At 35.4% G+C, this 21,077-nt stretch overlaps 1 protein-coding gene across 1 annotated transcript in view; it reads left to right on the top strand.

Annotated features, from left to right (window-relative positions):
- Positions 1 to 21,077, top strand: part of dtn (transmembrane protein 132C dtn) — a 149,618-nt gene that overhangs the window by 103,670 nt on the left and 24,871 nt on the right. The window contains 3 exon segments of the mRNA XM_029321489.2: positions 2,457 to 3,097; positions 3,099 to 3,598; positions 18,872 to 19,015. Coding sequence (XP_029177322.2) covers positions 2,457 to 3,097; positions 3,099 to 3,598; positions 18,872 to 19,015 — 1,285 coding nt within the window.

Below are 21,077 nucleotides of genomic sequence, written 5' to 3' on the forward strand. Positions count from 1 at the left end.
TGCGAGGATCCATTAAAATGCGCGCCAATCGACTGGTAAATCGTAATAGTATATTGTGTATCAAGTGCGGAAAGTTGACAATTGGTCAACTCGCCTTCGGCTCGTGCGTCCATCTCCCGCACTCGTGACCAATTGTCAATCCGCAAGTTATACACATACTATTTTGTATTACAAGTGCAGGCAAAGTGGCTTTGTGCGCGTTTCTGTGCGCGAGGTGGCCGATCCGCACGCCGCCATCTTGCGGCGGCACGGTGCGGGAATAGCCGTGTTCAAAGTCATTGTCCACGGCTTAAGCCGTGGGCAATGGCTTTGAATGCGGCTTATTCACTCACCGCTAGATGGCGGCGTTGGAAATCGGCCGCTTTTCCGCACAGAAAACACGCACACAAAGTGCCACTTTGGCTGCACGTGTAATACAAAAGTATTTAATTTTCATGGTTTCGATTTTCACATTGGCGGATATATGTATACATATATGGTAGAATTGTAAAGTACTCCGCAGGATGAAATTGAAATATTTAGTGACTGAGAAAAGGAAGGAAAAAGAACATCGCACGCGTCGAAGAGTACACTCGGTCATCCGATTAAGATTGACAAATAACATCGCATTTTCCTCTCTTCATATATAATATCATCGCGATATTATACTATACATTTCCAGCATCATCTCGCTGCACTTCGCACGACTGGCTTGCACAATGTAACGGGCAATAAGTTCCGTTGGAAGCCTCACTAAATCATTTCGCTGTAATCGCCTGTTATCGTATCAGAAAAACAGAAGCTGAAATAGAGGCTAAGTTAGCACACGCGGAAGAAGCGAGAGAGGGTTGGTCCAAGAGAAGGCGGGAGATAAGCGATGAGGGTCGAATCGCGAGGGGTTTGCCTCTCTCTCTCTCTCTCTCTCTCTCTCTCTTCCTCTTCTCGCTTTTCCAAGGATTTCACCCCATTTTACGCGAGGCCGGTGCGGGCAGCTGGCGCTTACTCCGGGATTTGCTCGGGAAATTTATGTTCGGATGGAGCGCAGCCGCCGTCCTCTTCCACCCCTTTTCCACCCCCTTTCTTGCCCCTCCTCGCCGATTTACAACTTCTCCTCTCACCTGGACCAACTTTCGGATGCGCGTGTAAGCCAACTTTCCCGGCGCGACTCCATTCTTCCTCGCGTCTTGTACCACATCGACGCGGATAGGAAAAATTGTCGACTTTGCGTTGCGCCGATGATTTATCGCTCCCGTCGAGGTGCTGCTATATATGTACACTTACTCCGACTTACTAATACGTAATATGAGAGAATGTTCCCTTCTCTTGGAATTCTCTTATTATTATACCCTGAAAATTATGCTAATCGTGGAGCAATACTGGGAGAATTTGATCAAAGTTTCTCTCTCGTTCGGAATAAAAAGTATTCATATTTATCACATAAAATTTAAAATTAATCGAATATGTGTATTTTATATCTTATTGTGGTAAATATTAATATGTTTTATTTCAACACCATATTGTCTCACGATTACCATGATTTTTCGAATAAATTTTGAGAGAAAATTCTCTCTGTGTAAGAGCTTGAGATGCGAGAATTAAAATTGGAGAACGATGAAGAAACGAGAAATAAAATATATCCGGAAATTATTTGGAAGAAAATTATTGTCTGAAAAATATTGTAAAATTCTGGGAATATTTTATTCGTGTTCAAATAAGGATATTTATTAATGTTGAAACATTATATTTCGCATATTATTTATATAAAGAGCATTTAATTAATTTTGTATTTTGTTCCTCTTTCATTTTCCAATAATTTGTACTATTTTTATTACATTGTGGAATCAAATTATTTGAAATTAACGTCAGACAAACTTTATATAAGACGTATCTTTAATAAATCGGAGATTTTTTTAGGAATATAATTTATATACATATTTTAGACGATTTCACGTGATGTCAATTTGACGTACAAATCTATTTTATTTAACATCGAAACATTAATTTCAAGTTGCCTTCCAAATGTTTAGAACCAAGAGAGCTATATATATATATATAAAGTTCGTGGTGAGAAATATAATATATGTATAGGACGCTCTAAGCTCGGTTTAGCTACTTATGAATAAAGAGAGCAGGGAGATTTAAATTAATACAATGAAGATGACTTTAAATCTCTTTGTTTCTTCTATTTTTTCTTTCTTCCGTGAATATTATAAAAATAGAAAAAATAAATGATATTAATAAATGTCGCATAATTAAAGTAAAGATTATTTTTCTGAAATGTATACACACGCAAATGTGATTGAGAATTCGATCAATCACCCGTCGAAAGTTGCGAGAAAATTCGCGCTTTCCATCAACTCATCTCCGAGTCGTCGAGCATCGAGACGCGCCGATGCGACGCGACTAATTGCCCAAGCGAGCAATTCTAAAGTAAGCTCGAAACTCCTCTGACCGAGTTGTCTTTCTGTTTTCTTCAGACGTGGCGGCGTCGGTGGAGGTTCACTTCGAGAACAAGGACGGCGGATTCTTCCTGAAGCACACGCAGCGACAATACTATCCCGCCCGCGGCACGTCGGACTCCGTCCCGTCGACCACCAGCAACAACAACAACAACAGCAACAATAACAATAGTCCTGGGAGCGCGGTGCCGTCACCGCCACCGGGCTCCGTCCTCTCGATCGACAAATTCACCGTCTTCCAAACGAGCGAGCCGGTCTCGGTGCGGGCGACTTACGGGCCCTTCAGCACCAAGCAGACGGTCCCGGCGCGTTACATCGTTCCTGACCCTCTGGACGCTCTCCCGGCGATGCCGGAGACCCGGCGCAACCTCACGGCGGCGACGATCCTGGACGCGCAGGAGCTCGGAGCGCGTCACCTGGACATGTCGGCCCACCTGGTGGGCAACAGCGTGCCCCGGGACTCGCCCGTCCTCAGGGTGCTCTTCCACGCGGGCAGCGAGACCGGCGGGAGACGTCAACTGCTGATGGCGCGTCATCAGCGGGTCTGCGTGGTGTTGCACGCTAGTCTGGCCAGTCCGTCGAGAGGAAACGCCGCGAGCAGGAGCAGCAACGGACGCTACTCTTCCTCTTCCTCGTACTCCTCCTCTTCGTCGTCATCGTCAGTCGTCCTCTTCTTCTTCGTCTTCGTCATCCTCCGCGCTCACGGCCGCCTGCAGCCCGGACGGCGAGAACGGCGTGTGTCTGGCGCAAATAACCATCCCGGCTGATTGGTGGGCGCCCTTGCCGCCACCAGACGCCTCCGGTCGTGTCAAGGTCGCCAAGAGTCTGCCCCGGTTGATCCAGGTCGCCTACTCCGTCCTCGAACCTCGCACGGAGGAAGGTGGTATCGATAACGGCGGCGGCTCGGCCGACCCCACCGGATCGGGATTCTGCAGACCCAGGGTGCAGATCCAACCCGTCACTCCCCTGGGTCAAGTACCGCTCGCGCCGAACAAGGCCGATTACAAGGAGCTTAGGGCGGACGATCTGTTTACCCTCCTGGTGCCGCACGGCCCGCTCTATCCGAGATCCAGACTGCACGTTCCGGCGTTTCTGCATCCTGCGAAAGTCACCGAGTCCCGGCAGGATCGACTGCCATTAATCGTCGCTGTAATCCTGAGGTAAGTGATTAGCTTCATGGATTTTTTGGGAGAACATTTTCGAGCGCGCTGTTCAACAAATTCATCCAAAGGAGACTAGCTTTTTATTTTTTTGGGTGCTGAATCTGGTTTCCAAGTTGATTTATCACTCTAATTTTGAGGAATTTTGTGAATTAGTTATGCACTGAAACAAAATTATAAAGCAGTTATTTGATAGAAATGTTTATCTATTTTCAAAGGATTTTCTTATATCAAATAAGTATTTTTCACGTCAAATCAATGGTATTAATTTCAAATAAATAATTTATTAGGCGCTATTGAAATAAATATTTATTCGAATTTAATCATTTTTTTTAGTGTAAAAAAGGGCTTTTTTCACGAACTTTGTTATATTATAGCTACAATATGTGACGTGTTGGAAGAAGTTTTATATTGCAATCGATATAAAGTATGTTGTCACATGTAGTTAAAATATGACCAAGTTCGTGAAAAGATTTCTCAAAATTGTGACGTGATGGAGCAATTTCGAATTTGTATTCAGCAACTTGAAAAATTATAAAAACCGATTAACAGTGTAATCTTTGTTCAAAGAAAAATTAAAAATTGTCCGGCATAATTACTTGTGTAATGATATGTCGATTCAAAATAAATTGGAAATAGAGAAAAATGGACAGATTCGTTAAAATGTTATAAGAAATTGAAGCGACTCATTTCGTTTGCTGTTATAAATTCATCTATTTCTAATAACGTCTCGAGGGAAATTTTAATCCACACATATTTCGATATAATAAATATTGAGTGAAATTTTTTTATTTCTCTCTATACTTTAATGAATTCAGAATTTATTGTTGAATGGAAATAAAAATATAATATATGCATTTTTCCAGATAGAAAAATGTAGCTTATTTTAAAAATTGATCAAATAATAACTATGAATTTTAAAAATTTCACGACAATAAACATGACTACTAAATACGACGTATAAATTATTTAACTTGTTTTTTGATATACATGAAATGGATAGATTCAATATTAAAGTATGCTCGCGGTATAAATTTTGAAGGAATCAACTCAACCTTCAGAATTCAAATCGAATAATAAATATTATTTACGCGACGAGGCGATAATTCTGTGCTTTCTATCATTAATTTTCACGTTGTTCTCTTTCTAAACTATTTTTATCGCGATATAAATAGACATCGAATCAAAGTTTATCGCAATATGATATTTTCGAAACATTAAACTCGCGCAATTTCGTATCGGAAATCACACACACGTGTCGATTGACGCGGGAAGTTTACAAATTTTCGCCAAATTATTCGGCGGAATATCGAATGAAGATTTAATATATAAATCCGCGTGTCGCGCAAATCCGCAGTTAATTAGCGAGCACAAACACGCTTATATACACACGAATGTCCAGTTTAACCGTTTCCGGACAAATAAGCGATTACATGCAAGAGACCCGACGTCGTTTCCGCCCGTTGAGATTCACTTTGTGCATTAACTTTTTTTTCCACCCCATGTGTATCTCGCGAGGAGCGTTTTAAACCCCCGTTTTAACCACCCTCTCTCTCGGACACGCGGTCGGAAAGTGGGTCGGAAACATCCCCTCGGGAGGAGCTGAAATCTCCTAATTGGATGAATTGTCAAGTAAGCCGGCGGGCAAAGTTACAAGCTCGTCTCTGTTGTTAGTAAGCACTTGGAAGTTTCGCGACGCGGAATGCGAAACAGAGGGAAGGAGAGACACTCGAGCGTGGTGGACCAGAGCAAAGCCAATCCGCGTGAGAACCGTCGTCGTCGGTTCTGTAACGCGCTCTTCAGGAATGCGGACCTGTGTGTGCTCCTAAAGAGATATTTTTCGCAGTCGATAATGTTCTTCCTCTGCACTTTGCGAACCAGATACGAGAGCTTTTTCCGCGGAATATAATGACGCGCATGGAAAGCAAATTCTTAACTTGGCTAAATCTTTCAACACTGCTGGAACATTTGGGTTTTTTGTTGTTAAAAACGGTCCCCTTGTTAACATTTTTCTGGTAAATATTTAATGCATTCGCGTGTTCGTTTAACATATTGTGTTAATTGAGCTTAAATGTTAAATTATTAAAACTGAAGAAAGGTGGAAAACTATAACATTATTAGTGACAAGATTTGTCTGTTATTTACAGGAAAAAATGTGGATTTTTTTATTTTATAATATAAGTGGAGATAATTTTTTTAATTACTTCAAGTTCTACATTTATTTTGTGTTAAAATATTATTAACACAGTATTTGTGTCTCTTTTTAACATATCCATATTATATTAAATAAACAGAAAAATTTCTGTGGTTCGTGTATTTGGAACATGCGATTTTTGTTAAATTTAACACAAATTTTTCAAGTGTGAACATATAAAACTATTTAAATTAAATATAATATATGAAATCTAACAAAACGTGGTGTTTGTGTTACATATGTTCGATTAATAAAATAATATTTACAACATATTTATTTGTTATATTTATTTGGGGAGTCGAATTATATGTATATTCTTAAAATAATATTTGGTTGAAAGGTTTAGTCAAGTTGACAATTTTTTTTCAGTGTACATACGATAAAGAACCGCGCGAAATCGTCAACATTTATTCATTTATAAAAGAATATACAACTTGTATAATTAACTAGATTTGTATAATTAATTAGGCGGTTGACCATTTTCAATGATTTAATGATAACGTTTCGAAGAGAATTTCAATTCGCATATTTTTTGACATACAATCTACATACATTGAATGCAATTTTTTATTTCTTTTTTTTTTTTTGGCTGAATTCGAAATTTATTGTTGAAATATGTATACATGTTTTTCGCGATAATAATATAGTTTGTTTAAAATTTATGAATTCGCAAATAACTACGAATTTTTTAAGTTTTATGACATGCAACGTGACTGTTAAATATAATAAAACGTATAAATTATTTAATTCGCTTTTTCATATTACATACGATATTGGGAGATTTAATATTAGAGAATATGCTCGCTCTATAAATTCATAGGAAATCGAATTAATAATATAAAATTTTTAAATAACGATTATCTCAAAAATATTATTTTTTGTGATAACAATTCTATGCTTATATGAATATTTTCATAAAGCGTTCTCTGTTGAATTATTCCACTTCTTTATCGCTGCTCGAAATAGACATAAAGATGCTTGATGTAATATAATATTTTCGAAATATTACTCACGCAGTTTTGTTATTATTTTGCATCCTAATCGCCGAAGTATGACCCGTTTGTGCGATGAGATAACGCGGATATCGATAGTTGGAGGTCGCAGGTTATCGAGATCATCTGCAATATGCTGCGTTCGATTTTCAAACAAAAATAGCGTAGCTTGTTTACATACGCAGGAATTTGCGTAGATGATCGGCATATAGTCTTGTATTTTTAATTTTTATGCAAATTTAAATATTATTAAGAAGATACGATACATTTTCATCAAAGCTACGACAGCTATATCTTATATATGCATAAAGATAAATTTTATCTTCTTTTTTTCTATTTATTTTTTTCATATCGTCCATATAAATAGTTCTCGTAATCGGGAAAATTACGGAACTTTACTTACAGCGATATTTCTATTATATAAGTAATTTTTATCTTCGAATGTTTTTTTAATGCAAATATCTTTCAAATATTTTACATGGCAAAAATAAGAGTTTATTATCTTTCAATTTTCATTGCTCAACATCGCTCTTTTGAATTTAAACTGTGAAAATGGGACACTATTTATACAAACTCTATATAATTCCAATATTCACTTTTTCAAAAATAAATATTTTATATTGAAGTATTAAATAATGGATGCTTTTAATTAAAAAAAAATATCGTATTGCTCTAATAAAATATCGATTATTATATAATAGTATATTCACTGTCCTTTTATTTACGCAACGAATGTAATAGAAATTTGGAAAGGAAAGGATAAAAAGGGCTCGTAATCCGAGAATACTCGTAAATACTTTAAACGCGTAACCACCCCAAGTAAGAGCCCTCGGGGGAAAAACGGTTCAGGAGGCAAGGCGAGCGAAAATTTCTTCACGCGTTAAAGAGCTTGCTGAGGGCTAATCGTAGCCCCTGTTCGTGTCAAGGGTGGTCGGGTTTTACGCCGCTTTTTTATGTCTCGCATCGCCTTAATCTAAGGCGGCTCTTACAGCGCCACGTTGGACTGTAGATTTTCCACGTGTCCGCCTCGCAAAAGCCGTACTTTATTTCGCCCACGAGTCTCTCTCTCTCTCTCTTTTCTTCACTATTTTATTGTTTCCGACTATCGCGAAAATTAAGAAACATACCAGTTTTTTAGACCATTAAAAATATATCTAGATATATAATATGTATGTATGTTTTGTTTAATATATTTTTATAATTTTTATATTATATATTTATATAACATATTATACAGAGAGAATTTTCTCTTAGAATTTATCCTGAAAATCATGGTAATCGTGGGACAATATGCTATTGGAAGCATTTTATAAGAGTTTTTCTGATTAATATTTGCGACAATAAAAATATTAATATCTACCACAATAATATATAAAATGTGTTCGATTAATTTTGCTACGTACATATTAATATTTTTTATTGAGGTAAACATTTAATCACAGAGAAACTCATAAAATTCGTTCAATACCACATTGTCCTCACGATTAGCATGATTTTCGGGATAAATTCTAAAAAAATTCTCTTAAGAAAGATACCATTTTTTTATACCATTAAAAATATATCTATATAGATATAATATGTATGTATATATTTTGTTAAATATTTTATAGAATTTTTTATATTATATTTATATAAAATATTATACAGAGAGATTTTCCTCTTAGAATTTATCCTGAAAATCATGATAATCGTGGAACAATATGCTATTGGAAGCATTTTATAAGAGTTTTTCTGATTAATATTTGCGACAATAAAAATATTAATATCTACCACAATAACATATAAAATGTGTTCGATTAATTTTGCTATGTACATATTAATATTTTTGATTGAGGTAAACATTTAATCACAGAGAAACTCATAAAATTCGTTCAATACCACATTGTCCCCACGATTAGCATGATTTTCAGGATAAATTCTAAAAAAAATTCTCTCCGTGTTAAATTTTTGTAAATAATTTTATACATAAATTATACATTATTAATCATTTTTATACATTTTTATTATAATTTTATGTATTGTATATATACGTAAAATATATATATATTATACAATTATGCGTATAATTTTTCAAATATTAACAATTGTATTATTTGTTAACAATCTATATACATACAATTCTTAACATTATATATATATATAAATATATTTTTGAAATATGTATAATTATCAATTTTTATAATCAGACTTGGAAGAATCGATCAATTCTGAAAATTGTTAAAACCTTTGTCGCGCGATGTGTACAGACGATTTGGGAGCGATTTCGTGCATACATATTCGTATATATCGATCGGCCGAAAATACACAGATGAGAGGGAGGACGACGACGATCATTGAATAAACGGGCAGCTACGGAGCGACATTTGGTCATTTGTCAACGCGAGTGAGCATACATACGGGTGTGTAGATTCGAGGTCTCTCTCTCGATATAGCATTCCCCGCATGTCGCTTCGCACATTGGCGATTTCTATGTAAATGCGAGATAGGCTCGCGGAAATAACTTGATCTGGAACTTGTAATTGGAACTCGTATACCTAACTCGCTCGCCCGAAGGTTGTATTCCGTTTAACGGTGTCCAATATTCATCATCCATTTTGTATTGTTGTTTTTCTCTGCTAATTTGCATCTTCTTACATAGAGAGATCTTTTTCTTAGAATTTACCCGGAAAATTATAGTACACTCTTTGAAAGAATTTTTTGTTTCTCTGATTAATATTTACTACAATGAAAAATATTGATATCTACTACAATAAGATGTAAAATATATTTGATTAATTTTACTATGTGCATAGTGGAACGTATCATTGTCAAAGTTAATAAATTAAAGTTAGGGAGGAGAGGTTTAAAATTAATAATTAAAAGAACAAACTATTTTATTTATTAAGAAGAAATAAATGAATTGAAAAAAAGAATGAGTATAGTTTTGAACAATTTTGTAATAAATATGAATATATGTACATAGTAAAATTTATTTGTGCATATTATTATTTTTTATTGTAAATATTAATCAGAGAAATTCTGAGAGAAAACTTTTTCTATGTAGATCATCTCTTATAATTGAGTAATAATTGAACAAGAATGTATAAAAATAATGAAGACAAAATTGAAGGATATACAGATAAATAATGAAAATTTGAAAGAAGCTTTATAAAGACTATACAACAAGTAGACATAATGCCATTAATTATTTTATTTATCTTTTTTTAACAACGTTCTGTTACGTCTTGGGTTTTTGCTATCCTCGAGGTTTTCTAATTTACCCTTCCCTTAAGCACGGATATTTAATTAAAGTTCCGGGGAGATTTTCGCGAAACGATTAAGAGATCGCAGATAGGTAAATGAATTGTCGAAAGCGAGGAAGCGAATTCTGCTTGCGCGGAAACGGTAATTATGGCATGTTTTGTGCCCTTAAATTGTTGGACTCGGAGAAAACACACAATTGGAGTTCTTCTTAGATATATGGAACACATGCGCCATATCCTCGCCGCTATGTAGTACGATTGTCGGGAATAAAGTTAACACTATGTATGTGTATATGTATGTACGTGTGTTGGCCGTAGTATCCGCTGCAGTATGCGCCACGATATGCGCCGCGGTGCAAACCGCCATATGTTATATAACATCTGACGCCGCCGACGGAATTTTGAAGCGGGAGAAGCGAAGATCCTAGATAACTTGACACTTTGCGGCCGATTAATCTGAAACTTTTGCTGTGTAACGCGAGTAAAATGCGCGAGGGCATTATTATACTTTGTTGCATGTAATGATAGCGTAATGACATGAGAAGGGGATGATTTCTCCTATGGGTGTCCGCAGGATTTTTTCCAGGAAGAGGTCATGATAACAAAATTTTTTTTTTATTCTTTATTTTTTAATTTTTTTATATATATATATATGAAATATACTTATTAAATTAATTGCAGGGTTAATTCAAAACGAGAACAAATGTTTAATTTTTTTACCGATTTCAAGGGGGACCAAGTGCTTCCTCTTGCCCCCCAAATTTTTTTATTCTTTCTTTCTTAATTTTCTTTATATTAAATATGCTTATTAAATAAATTCCAGGGTTATTTCAAAACGAGAACAAATGTTTAATTTTTTTACCGATTTCAAGGGGGGCCAAGTGCCTCCTCTTGCCCCCCAAATTTTTTTATTCTTTCTTTCTTAATTTTCTTTATATTAATTATGCTTATTAAATAAATTCCATGATTTATTCAAAAGGAGAACAAATGTTTAATTTTTTTACCGATTTCAAGGGGGGTCAAGTGCCTCCTCTTGCCCCCCAAATTTTTTTATTCTTCCTAATTTTCTTTATATTAAATATGCTTATTAAATAAATTCCAGGATTTATGCAAAAGGAGAACAAATGTTTAATTTTTTACCGATTTCAAGGGGGGCCAAGTGCCTCCTCTTGCCCCCCAAATTTTTTTATTCTTTCTTTCTTAATTTTCTTTATATTAATTATGCTTATTAAATAAATTCCATGATTTATTCAAAAGGAGAACAAATGTTTAATTTTTTTACCGATTTCAAGGGGGGCCAAGTGCCTCCTCTTGCCCCCCAAATTTTTTTATTCTTCCTAATTTTCTTTATATTAAATATGCTTATTAAATAAATTCCAGGATTTATGCAAAAGGAGAACAAATGTTTAATTTTTTACCGATTTCAAGGGGGGCCAAGTGCTTCCTCTTGCCCCCCAAATTTTTTTATTCTTTCTAATTTTCTTTATATTAAATATGCTTATTAAATAAATTCCAGGATTTATGCAAAAGGAGAACAAATGTTTAATTTTTTACCGATTTCAAGGGGGGCCAAGTGCTTCCTCTTGCCCCCCAAATTTTTTTATTCTTTCTAATTTTCTTTATATTAAATATGCTTATTAAATAAATTCTAGGATTTATTTAAAAATAGAACAAATGTCTAATTTTTTTACCGATTTCAAGGGGGGCCAAGTGCTTTCTCTTGCCCCCCAAATTTTTTTATTCTTTCTTTCTTAATTTTCTTTATATTAAATATGCTTATTAAATCAATTCCAGGGTTTATTCAAAAGGAGAACAATGTTTAATTTTTTTTACCGATTCCAAAAGGGAACATGATTTATTTATCCCCTTCGGCGATAAATGAGCATTCGCAATATTCGCATCCTTATTCGTGCTTGACCGCTTCTGAGAGTCCGACGTGACATCGGAAACTGTCCTTTTCTTTAAGATATTTGCAGACACGCGAACGACAAATCAGACCTCGCCTTCCAAGCGACATATTTCGCCTAGAGAATATTTTATACCGGGATCTCGGAAAGACGTCGTCGTTTCTCGGAAAATGTCGCGATCCTCGTTTCCGCGCTTTGAATTCCACCTACGATCCCTCGCATATGATGCGGGGATTACGACGACACATCCGCATAAGCGGAAAAAGGTATATATACCATTTTCCCTCTGCGAGCGATAAGAGCGCAAAAGAGCGCTCGCTTCGGCTTCGAGGCAAATTAAGTTATTATTATGAAGGGCGTCCGATATGGAAGATAGCCATCTTTAAGTATACGAATCGGCCGCTTCTTCTTCTTCTTCTTCGACTTCGGGCAAATATATACGCCCGAGTAATTCGAAGAGGCAATATCCTGTCTCCTCTTTCGGTACGGGTCAGAAAATACATACATACATATATATATATATATATATATATATATATATATATATGTATACACTTCTGGAGTTTCGCATTAGCCGGCTCTCTCGGTGCACTTTTCTGCCGCGAGATCCGCTTAGGAGGGCGATGGCACTCGCGCGCTCGAAAATCCTCGTTCCGGCTTGAATTAAGGATGACCTAGTCCTCGAGAATACGTATACGGGAGCAAAAGGCTTAAGGGCATGCGCATGGAACCGCCAATGACAGCGTGAATAAATTATCACGGCCTCGATAATATATTGCGAGCGTTCTCTCTCGATTTCATTTCATTTTTTTTTTTTTTTTATTACAATATATATTTTTATATATTTTCTATATAATATAAAATGAATGTTTTACCTCGATATTACGGTAATCCCGACTTTGGATAACAGCGCGTCGATACGTTTCGCGTATCCTATTACGATGAAATCGCGCTGCAGAATAATTAACATGCATTCCTCGATAAAACTGAAACGCTCCACTCAGAAGTGTGCAAAAAAAAAAAGTGAGAGAGGAAATAAAATTGAAGCGTTAAACGCGATAAGGATGAAACGACGCGTGTGCGATGTTACGTCGCTTTACAGCTCGGATAATGTGACCCAGAGGGTCGGGGAGAGTGAGGTCGGATTATCGTGGCAACACACAACGACAACGTCTGATTTGTCGCGTCGGGTACCGCGGTGTACCGCAAACGCCAACATCGGGACGCGACATCGCGATGAATAATCTGTGCGTCGTCGTCCCGCCGGCGTCAGATAGACGCATTTCTTCCGTCGCATTTCCTCCCCTCTCTTTCCCTCCCCCTCCCCCTTTCCCTCGGGTATATTATACCGCGCATATACATGCGATGATACCGACCTTGCGACTCGGTCACGTAACTGGAGCACGAGCATGCGAAGGGAACAGTTCGCCCCCTTCGAAATCAATAAAAAAATTTAGCATTTGCTCTCATTCTGAATAAACACTGGAATTTATTTCCATATCTGATATTTTAAAAAATGAAAGCGGAATAAAAAAATGAAGGAAGAGCGGATAATATATACGTGTGCGGGATGTATCTACATAAGTGCGAAACATTTTAAGAGATGATTCTCCAAAATTAAAGGGGGTTTCTTATATAAACATATATATACATACTCTTATAGCCCTCCCTGAGAAGTTACACTTTTCTAAAGAGGATAAACAAAGGTAAAAATTAAGTTTTTATTTTTTTTTTTCTCAAATTTCAGACAAATGAAAAAGTTAAACAAAAAATATCCACCAAGTTTAATTTTTTAATTGTCTGAAATTTGAGGGAAAAAAACTTAATTTTTTCCTCTCTTTAGAAAAGAACCTTATAAGAAATCCTCCTTAATTTTTGACGAAGAATTATCTCTTAAAATTTGTCGCACTTATTTAAATACATCCTATATAAAAAAAAAAAAACAATTATGTCTCTCCCCCGGGAAAAAAATCGGATGTCCATATTATGGGTTTTTAATACTTTTTTGCATATTTAATATAACAATAATATATTGTGTATCAAGTGCGGAAAGTTGACAATTGGTCACGAGTGCAGGGGATGGACGCACGAGCCGAAGGCTTCAGCCGTGGACAATGACTTTGAACGCGGCTCAGCCGTAGGCAATGGCTTTGAATGCGGCTTATTCACTCACCGCGTGGGAAATCGGCTACTTTCCGCACAGAAAACACGTACACAAAGTGCCACTTTGCCTGCACGTGTAATACAAAATAATTTTAAAAATTAAGAAAGAACAAAAAATATATATGAGAAAAAATGCCCCCCTGGAAAAAATCCTGTGAACGTCCATTGAGCACGAGTACGTAAAACGGGGATAGGAGGAAAAAATGCGAATGATTATTCTGCTTCTTTTCGCGCGAGCAAGTCGATGATGAGGAAAACGTGATATCCTATTCGCGTGAGATGATTCTCGACGACGAAGACGTACGACCCCCTTTTTACCCCCGTGTCACGAGATTTCCGGTCGGAATACGTGCGTACAGTGTTGTACGTGATTCTTCCCTTTGGCTGTAAATTTTTGAGAAATGTATGTACCTATGCGCGAGAATCTCGAGATCGGAAGGAATGTCACGCGCGGCTGACATTCATCTGTCATGTACCGTTTTATGATTATGCCGAGAGCGTCCCGGATTCACTTCGACGCGCTATTTTGTTTTCATCATATCGTTGTTCCACGGGGACCAATTTCGAGATGATTTTTCTTTACATTCCTGTACATCACTGAATTTCCAAGTGGTGTTTTATTAATGCAAAGCGCATACATATATTCGTAGCTCCTATTTTTTCGCTTATATATAGAAAAATATTAACCTTTATCTTTTTTCGGGATATTCTTGTATCGCTGAGTTTTTGAGTAATTTAATTATTTTATTAATGCAAAGTATATTTGGAATTTCTATTTTGTGAAATTTATAGAAAATATAGCCTTTATTTTTTTTATAGAAAATTAATATTATTAAAAAAAAAAATAGGTAAACGCTATATTTTTCTATATATAAATTTCAGAAAGATAGAAATTCCGAAATACTCTATATTAATAAAATATTACTTGAAATCTATGTCAGTGGTATAAAAATATCAAGAAATCATCTCAAAATTGGTTGGCGATGTAATACATATATAAACGTTTCATTTCTTAAAACAAGAATACCTTATTCATTCTAAAAAAAATTATTGATTTTATTACAATTTATTCTGATCAAAATAAATTTGTACAGAATATTCTCTTCTTGTTACGTCAATATTTCATTATATTATCAGTATAGTTTCTTTTTTCTCGCTGTACCACTACGGGATGACCCTTTATTTCCAATAGTTGTCTTTTAGATTTACTCATTTTCCCAAAACTTAATTGTTCTTTATTTTTTTAATTATATCTTATATATTAAATGTTTGTCCTTTATTTTATATTTAGCGTTTTAATGTCTGATATAGCATTAGCATGAAAATTTGTACGAAAACGAAACCTCTTTCTAAAAAACCAAGGATTTGTTTGAACATCGAATCAAACTATAAAATAATTATTTTTTTTTGCTCGTCGATCTTTACTTTATTTACAAACTGATTTGGATATCGAAACAAAGTTCTAAAATTTTCAGATTCGTTCTTATTTATTTTCTGTCAAAAAATATAGTCGCCGTACAGTTGAAAAAATTTCTATTAAATTTAACAGATATCACATGGCCCACAGAAATTTTCGTGTTATTTTAACATAATATAGATATGTTAAATGGAGACACAAATACTGTGTTAATATTTTAACACAAAATAAATGTAAAAATTAACCAAAAATATGTTAATTTTAGATTTTATTATCCCCACTTATATTATAAAATAGAAAATCAAGATTTTTTCTGTAAATTTTAACAGATAAATCTTGTCACTGATAAAGCAGACCATATTATTGTGTAACATTAAAAATAGATGCACATTGTGTTATTTTTACATTTTTTCGGTTGTTTTAATAATTTAACATTTAAGTCTAATGAACACAACATCGATATGTTAAATTACCACACGAATGTGTCAAATATTGAACAGACAAATTTTAACGGGGACCGTTTTTAACAGAAAACCAAATTTTCCTATTGCGCCTATATATACAGGGTGTCCCAGAATTACCGTATCACACATTAATGGAAGATTCTTGAGACGATTTGGAGACGATTTTTCCTCAGCGAAAATGTCGAGAAAGGTCACCATTTTTTTAATGTTCCCAATTTTTGAAATCATGTATCTTTGTAACTAAGCCTTAAATTAAAATTCTATTAAAGTAAACTTTACCTGAAATTAACTAAAAAATGCAGTTTTGTTAATAATTTATTTTTACAAGGCTTAGTTTACAAAATAGCTTTTATTTTCAATTATTTATAACTCGAAAATTATTGGTGCCTGGACATTTTCGTTGAGGAAAAATCGTCTCCAAATCGCCTCAGAAATCTCCCATTAACGTGTGATACGGTAATTCTGGAACACCCTGTATATGCATCGGTTGAAGAATTCGATTCTGAAACGGATCGAGAGCCAGAGACGAGAGACGATCGGGAAAGTGTCACGAGCGCGATATGATAAAGCGCGAGGTGCATTATTGACGCCTCTTTGATTATAATCCGGCTGTTAGACGAGAGACTGCCTCGTCGCGTCGGAACATTGCGTTGACAAGTGGTATAGCGCGACGTTATTACGGCGACAGCCCCGAGAACCCCGATATATACTCGAAAGAGCGTGAAGATGCCATACGTGAAGGGTCCTCTCGTACACTCCTGGTCCGACGATCGAACGGAAAACCGATATCGCACAACTTTGTCGAAGATAACTGACAAGATCGAGTAAGGTAATAGGACGTACACTCACCGGAATGGGGAGAAAACTTGACTTTATCGCGAGTTTTATATAATATATATATATTTATATATATTCGTCTTTTTACATTTATTTTCTACTCTCTTCACTTTTGCACGCTTTTTTATGTGACACATTAACGGCGAAAATATATGTAAGCGATGGTGTATAAATAAAAATGTGAAACACGATTGATCTCGACTCGCGGGAAGGCTCTCTTTCTTCTCCTTTATTCTATTTTTGTATCATTGATGTAATTAAAAATTCTCAGACAAGCGACAGAAATCTTGACGCAAAATACTCAATGGAATGGTTCTATTTTTAATGAAGGGAAAAGTCAACTTTCCTTATTCTCTTCGTGAAATGTCTCGTAAAGAATTTTCCTTTGCGATGAAATGAACTGTTTTATTATTATTTATTACAATATATATTCGAAAAAATTCTTTCTTTAGCCCGCTTTTATAAAATTGTATAAATAATTGTATAAATTTTGTCGGGGTTTACGCACACTCGAAAAAAATGCGATAAATAATTGTTTTGACGTTTGCGAGGAGGGTAAAATTCGAGAACGACACATCAGCGCTCGAGGATATTGTTAGAGTTATGTGAAGGTGGATGATGGAGCATCTATATAAAATTCTATAAATATTATAAATAATTGTACAAATTTATCGATTACGCACACTCGAAAAAATGCGATAAATAATTGTTTTGACGTTTGTGAGGAGAGTAAAATTCGAGGACTCCACGAGCGCCCAAGGACATTGTTAGAATTATGTCAAGGTGGATGACGGGGCATCTATATAAAATTGTATAAATATTATAAATAATTGTACAAAATCGGTTCGCGCATACGATAAATAATGGTTTTGACATTTGCGAAGAGGATAAAATTCGAGGACGACACATGAGCGCTCGAGGATATTGTTAGAATTATGTGCGAAGGTGGATGATGGGGCATCTATAAAATTGTATAAATATTATAAATAATTGTACAAAGATTTATCCGGTTTACGTACACGATAAATAATTGTTTTGACATTTGCGAAGAGGGTGAAATTCGAAGACTACACAAGGATATTGTTAGAATTGTGCGAGGGTGGATGAGAGCAGAAAAGGAGAACACGAGCCTCGTTGGTGAAGGACTGTACGCTCATTCATTTTTAATAACGAGTGAGGACGCGGCTAATAATACGGTACGAAAGAAACTCACGCGCGAGTCCCGATCGATACGACGTGATATGAGTAATGAAAGTAGCGCGCGCGAGTCGAGTAGCTGTATAAGTCTTCGTTAAAAAAGAAACACTTTTGAAACTTTATATGTGACTTGTATAATATCCTGAGCGCCCTGCGTGCACCCTTTCCTTTTTTATTTTATTTCTTACACTTTTTTCCCTCATCGTACTTTATAATCTGTCATTTTTAACACACGTCCCGCATCGGTTTGTAAACGTACGTACGTTAATTTATCGAAAAAAATCTAATAAAACACCCGAAGACTTATTATATGTATTCATTTACTGATTGCAAATTAATTATGTCGTCAAGGCAATTTTACGTCATATTTGAGATTGCCGTATTATGGAACGATGATGATGATGATGATGATGATGATGATGATGGTGATTTGTTTCGAGAAATCAAATAAATATATCGATATTATTTGATATTAAAATCCAATCTATCATTTAAATGCAAATAGCTCGAGTGACATACAAACTCATGAAAAATTGACCTTAATTGCTCTTCGAATAATCAAAATCATAATAACTATGACGAATAAATGTAGATTAGTATCCTTACGTTACATAATAGCCAATTATACGTATACGGATTGTTAATTAACGAATCGTTCGTAACGGATAAGGGTCAGTCTATGTATATATTCATCTCGATGGAGAATAATGGATTTATTATATATTTTTCTGCTGACATTTCGCGAGCTTTTCTCACATTCGCGTCGCCATTTTCATCTCGTTCCTTCCATTCATCCAACATCGCGGCAGAAAGAAGAGCCGAACTTACGTTACAATTACGAAACTTTCTGCCTGTTTCAGAGTGAGAGTGAAGTCCGGGGTGAAGATCCTGGATGCCTCGTCCAGCAGCCCGGATTGGTCCGTCCAGAGTGACGTCAACGCGAAAAACACGGCCGCCACGTTTACAGCACGACGGAAGGAAACGACGTCACGTGCCCTAAGCACGTAAGTATCTCACGTATCTTTTAACTCTTCTGTCAAACATAATTTTCCGCCTTTCTCTCGATGTATGGGTTTACCCAAATACTAACCGTGTGCGTTCTCGACACGTTGACAATTTCTCCTCCAGCGTAGCTGCTGGACATCGAACATTTTTCCCCGTTATTTATTTTAGAATTTGTGTAATGTTTGTTTCGGTCGAAGAAAAATTCCCGACACATTTTTGACACTTAAATTACATATTGCTCTGTTCATTGACGAGAAAGATTGAAAAATTGACGCAATAATTTTTCCAATCGTGAATGTTGATTTTTATGAAAATAAAATGAAATATTTGTACAATCATATTTTTGTTCGTTTTTTGCAATATATGTTTATATTATTGAGAATTATTATTTAAAGTTTAAACCAACTCTCTTTTTTACATATTTTTTTTTTAATTTCTTAATTCCAGAAAAAATATGTTTTTGAAATTTTTACCATACATTACGTCGAATGTTCCAAAAAATATTCCATAACGCTTGAAAAATTAGTTTTTTACAATAAAGATTTTTTAATTACACTCGCAACATTTTATACGTTGTTCGATTGAAAGTTGAATCTTATTAATTTCAAAATTATCGATATTTAAATTTCAATCAAATAATGTATAAAATATTGTAATTATAATTAAAAAATCATCGGCGTAATAAAAGATCCAAAAATGTATTTTTTCTGAAACTAAACAACATGTAAAAAAAAAAAGAGTTGGCTTAAATTTTAAATACTTCTCAATAATATAAACATCAAGACGCGAAACAGAATGAATGCGCAATTTTGAAATAAAATTTAACAATTTTTTCAATCTTCTTACTCTTCGTGGCGGAACTTAATTCGCAGCGTTTTCAATTTAACAAACGGAAAAGCGTGGGATTTAAATTGCTCATTGTATTAACTGTTCTCATGTTCACAATCTCAGCGAAAATCTTTCTAAGCTAACCAACATATGTGTCGGCTTAACGAAATTTTACGACATCTACATAATATTTCGTTATAATATTTTATCTTAATGTAAAATACCTTGTGAGAACGTCTTATTGAAAAAAACCATGAATTTTATAATTTGATGAATTATTATTCAAAGAATTATTATTGATCTATCAATTTTTAGAAATGTTTTATACATTTATTCATTCGTATCTAAGCGATTCTATGAATCTTCTAATCTTTCATCTTAAACTTGGATGGTTAATAAAAAGCAAATAAACTTTTTGTTTGATTATGTTTACTACGATTTTAGGAGTTGAACTAATCATACAATAGTGTCCAAATGATATATCAACTTTACATAACGTCAATTCTTCCTATATCGTAAAGAAAATCTTGTAAAGAAGATATGTCTTAGGAATTAAACGCTACGAAAATAGATGTGTATATCAAACCGGAGGTTGTTCCATTGGTAGCGTCGTTTGATCTGGAGTATCCGGCTGCACGGTAGTCGCCTTGGGCGTGCAATGGCGCTTCGTCTTCTTCTTCTTCTGTGTCTTCTTCTTCTTCTTGCTGTTCTTGGATCGAGTCACTCGATTGTGCGGTTTGTCATCAGTTTGCTTTACGGTAGCACTCGTTCGACTAACATCCTCGATGTAAGGGGGACTGAAGAAAAGGGCTTTATCACTTTTTTCCGACGACAATTTACTCGCGGAATCTTCTATCGACCGAACAAGCCGATTCTTTGATTCCTCCCTTTCTTTCGCGAGGGACGATTTACTTTCGTCCGAAGTATCGCGGATAAATCGATTCCTCAAGGGTGTACCATTCCTCTCCTCAGACGATGATTTACTCTGGTCTAAAATATCCGCGAGCGCTCTGACATATCGATTCTTCAGTTGGTTCTTCTCCTTGGACGAGTTACTTTCCGATGAGGGATCAGCCGCTCTGACTAAACGATTATTTAATTTTTTCTCCGCGAACAAATTAGTCTCCAATGCAACTTTTCTAAACTTCGTTCTATCTTTCCATTCTTCGAGCGATGATACATTTTCCAGAGTATCATATTTGACATATCTCTTCTTTCGTTTATCTTCTTCAG

This window comes from Nylanderia fulva, unplaced genomic scaffold, assembly GCF_048542155.1.
Source record: "Nylanderia fulva isolate GAGA-0341 unplaced genomic scaffold, ASM4854215v1 Scaffold3, whole genome shotgun sequence".
In the NCBI taxonomy this organism is placed as follows: Eukaryota; Metazoa; Arthropoda; class Insecta; order Hymenoptera; family Formicidae; genus Nylanderia; species Nylanderia fulva.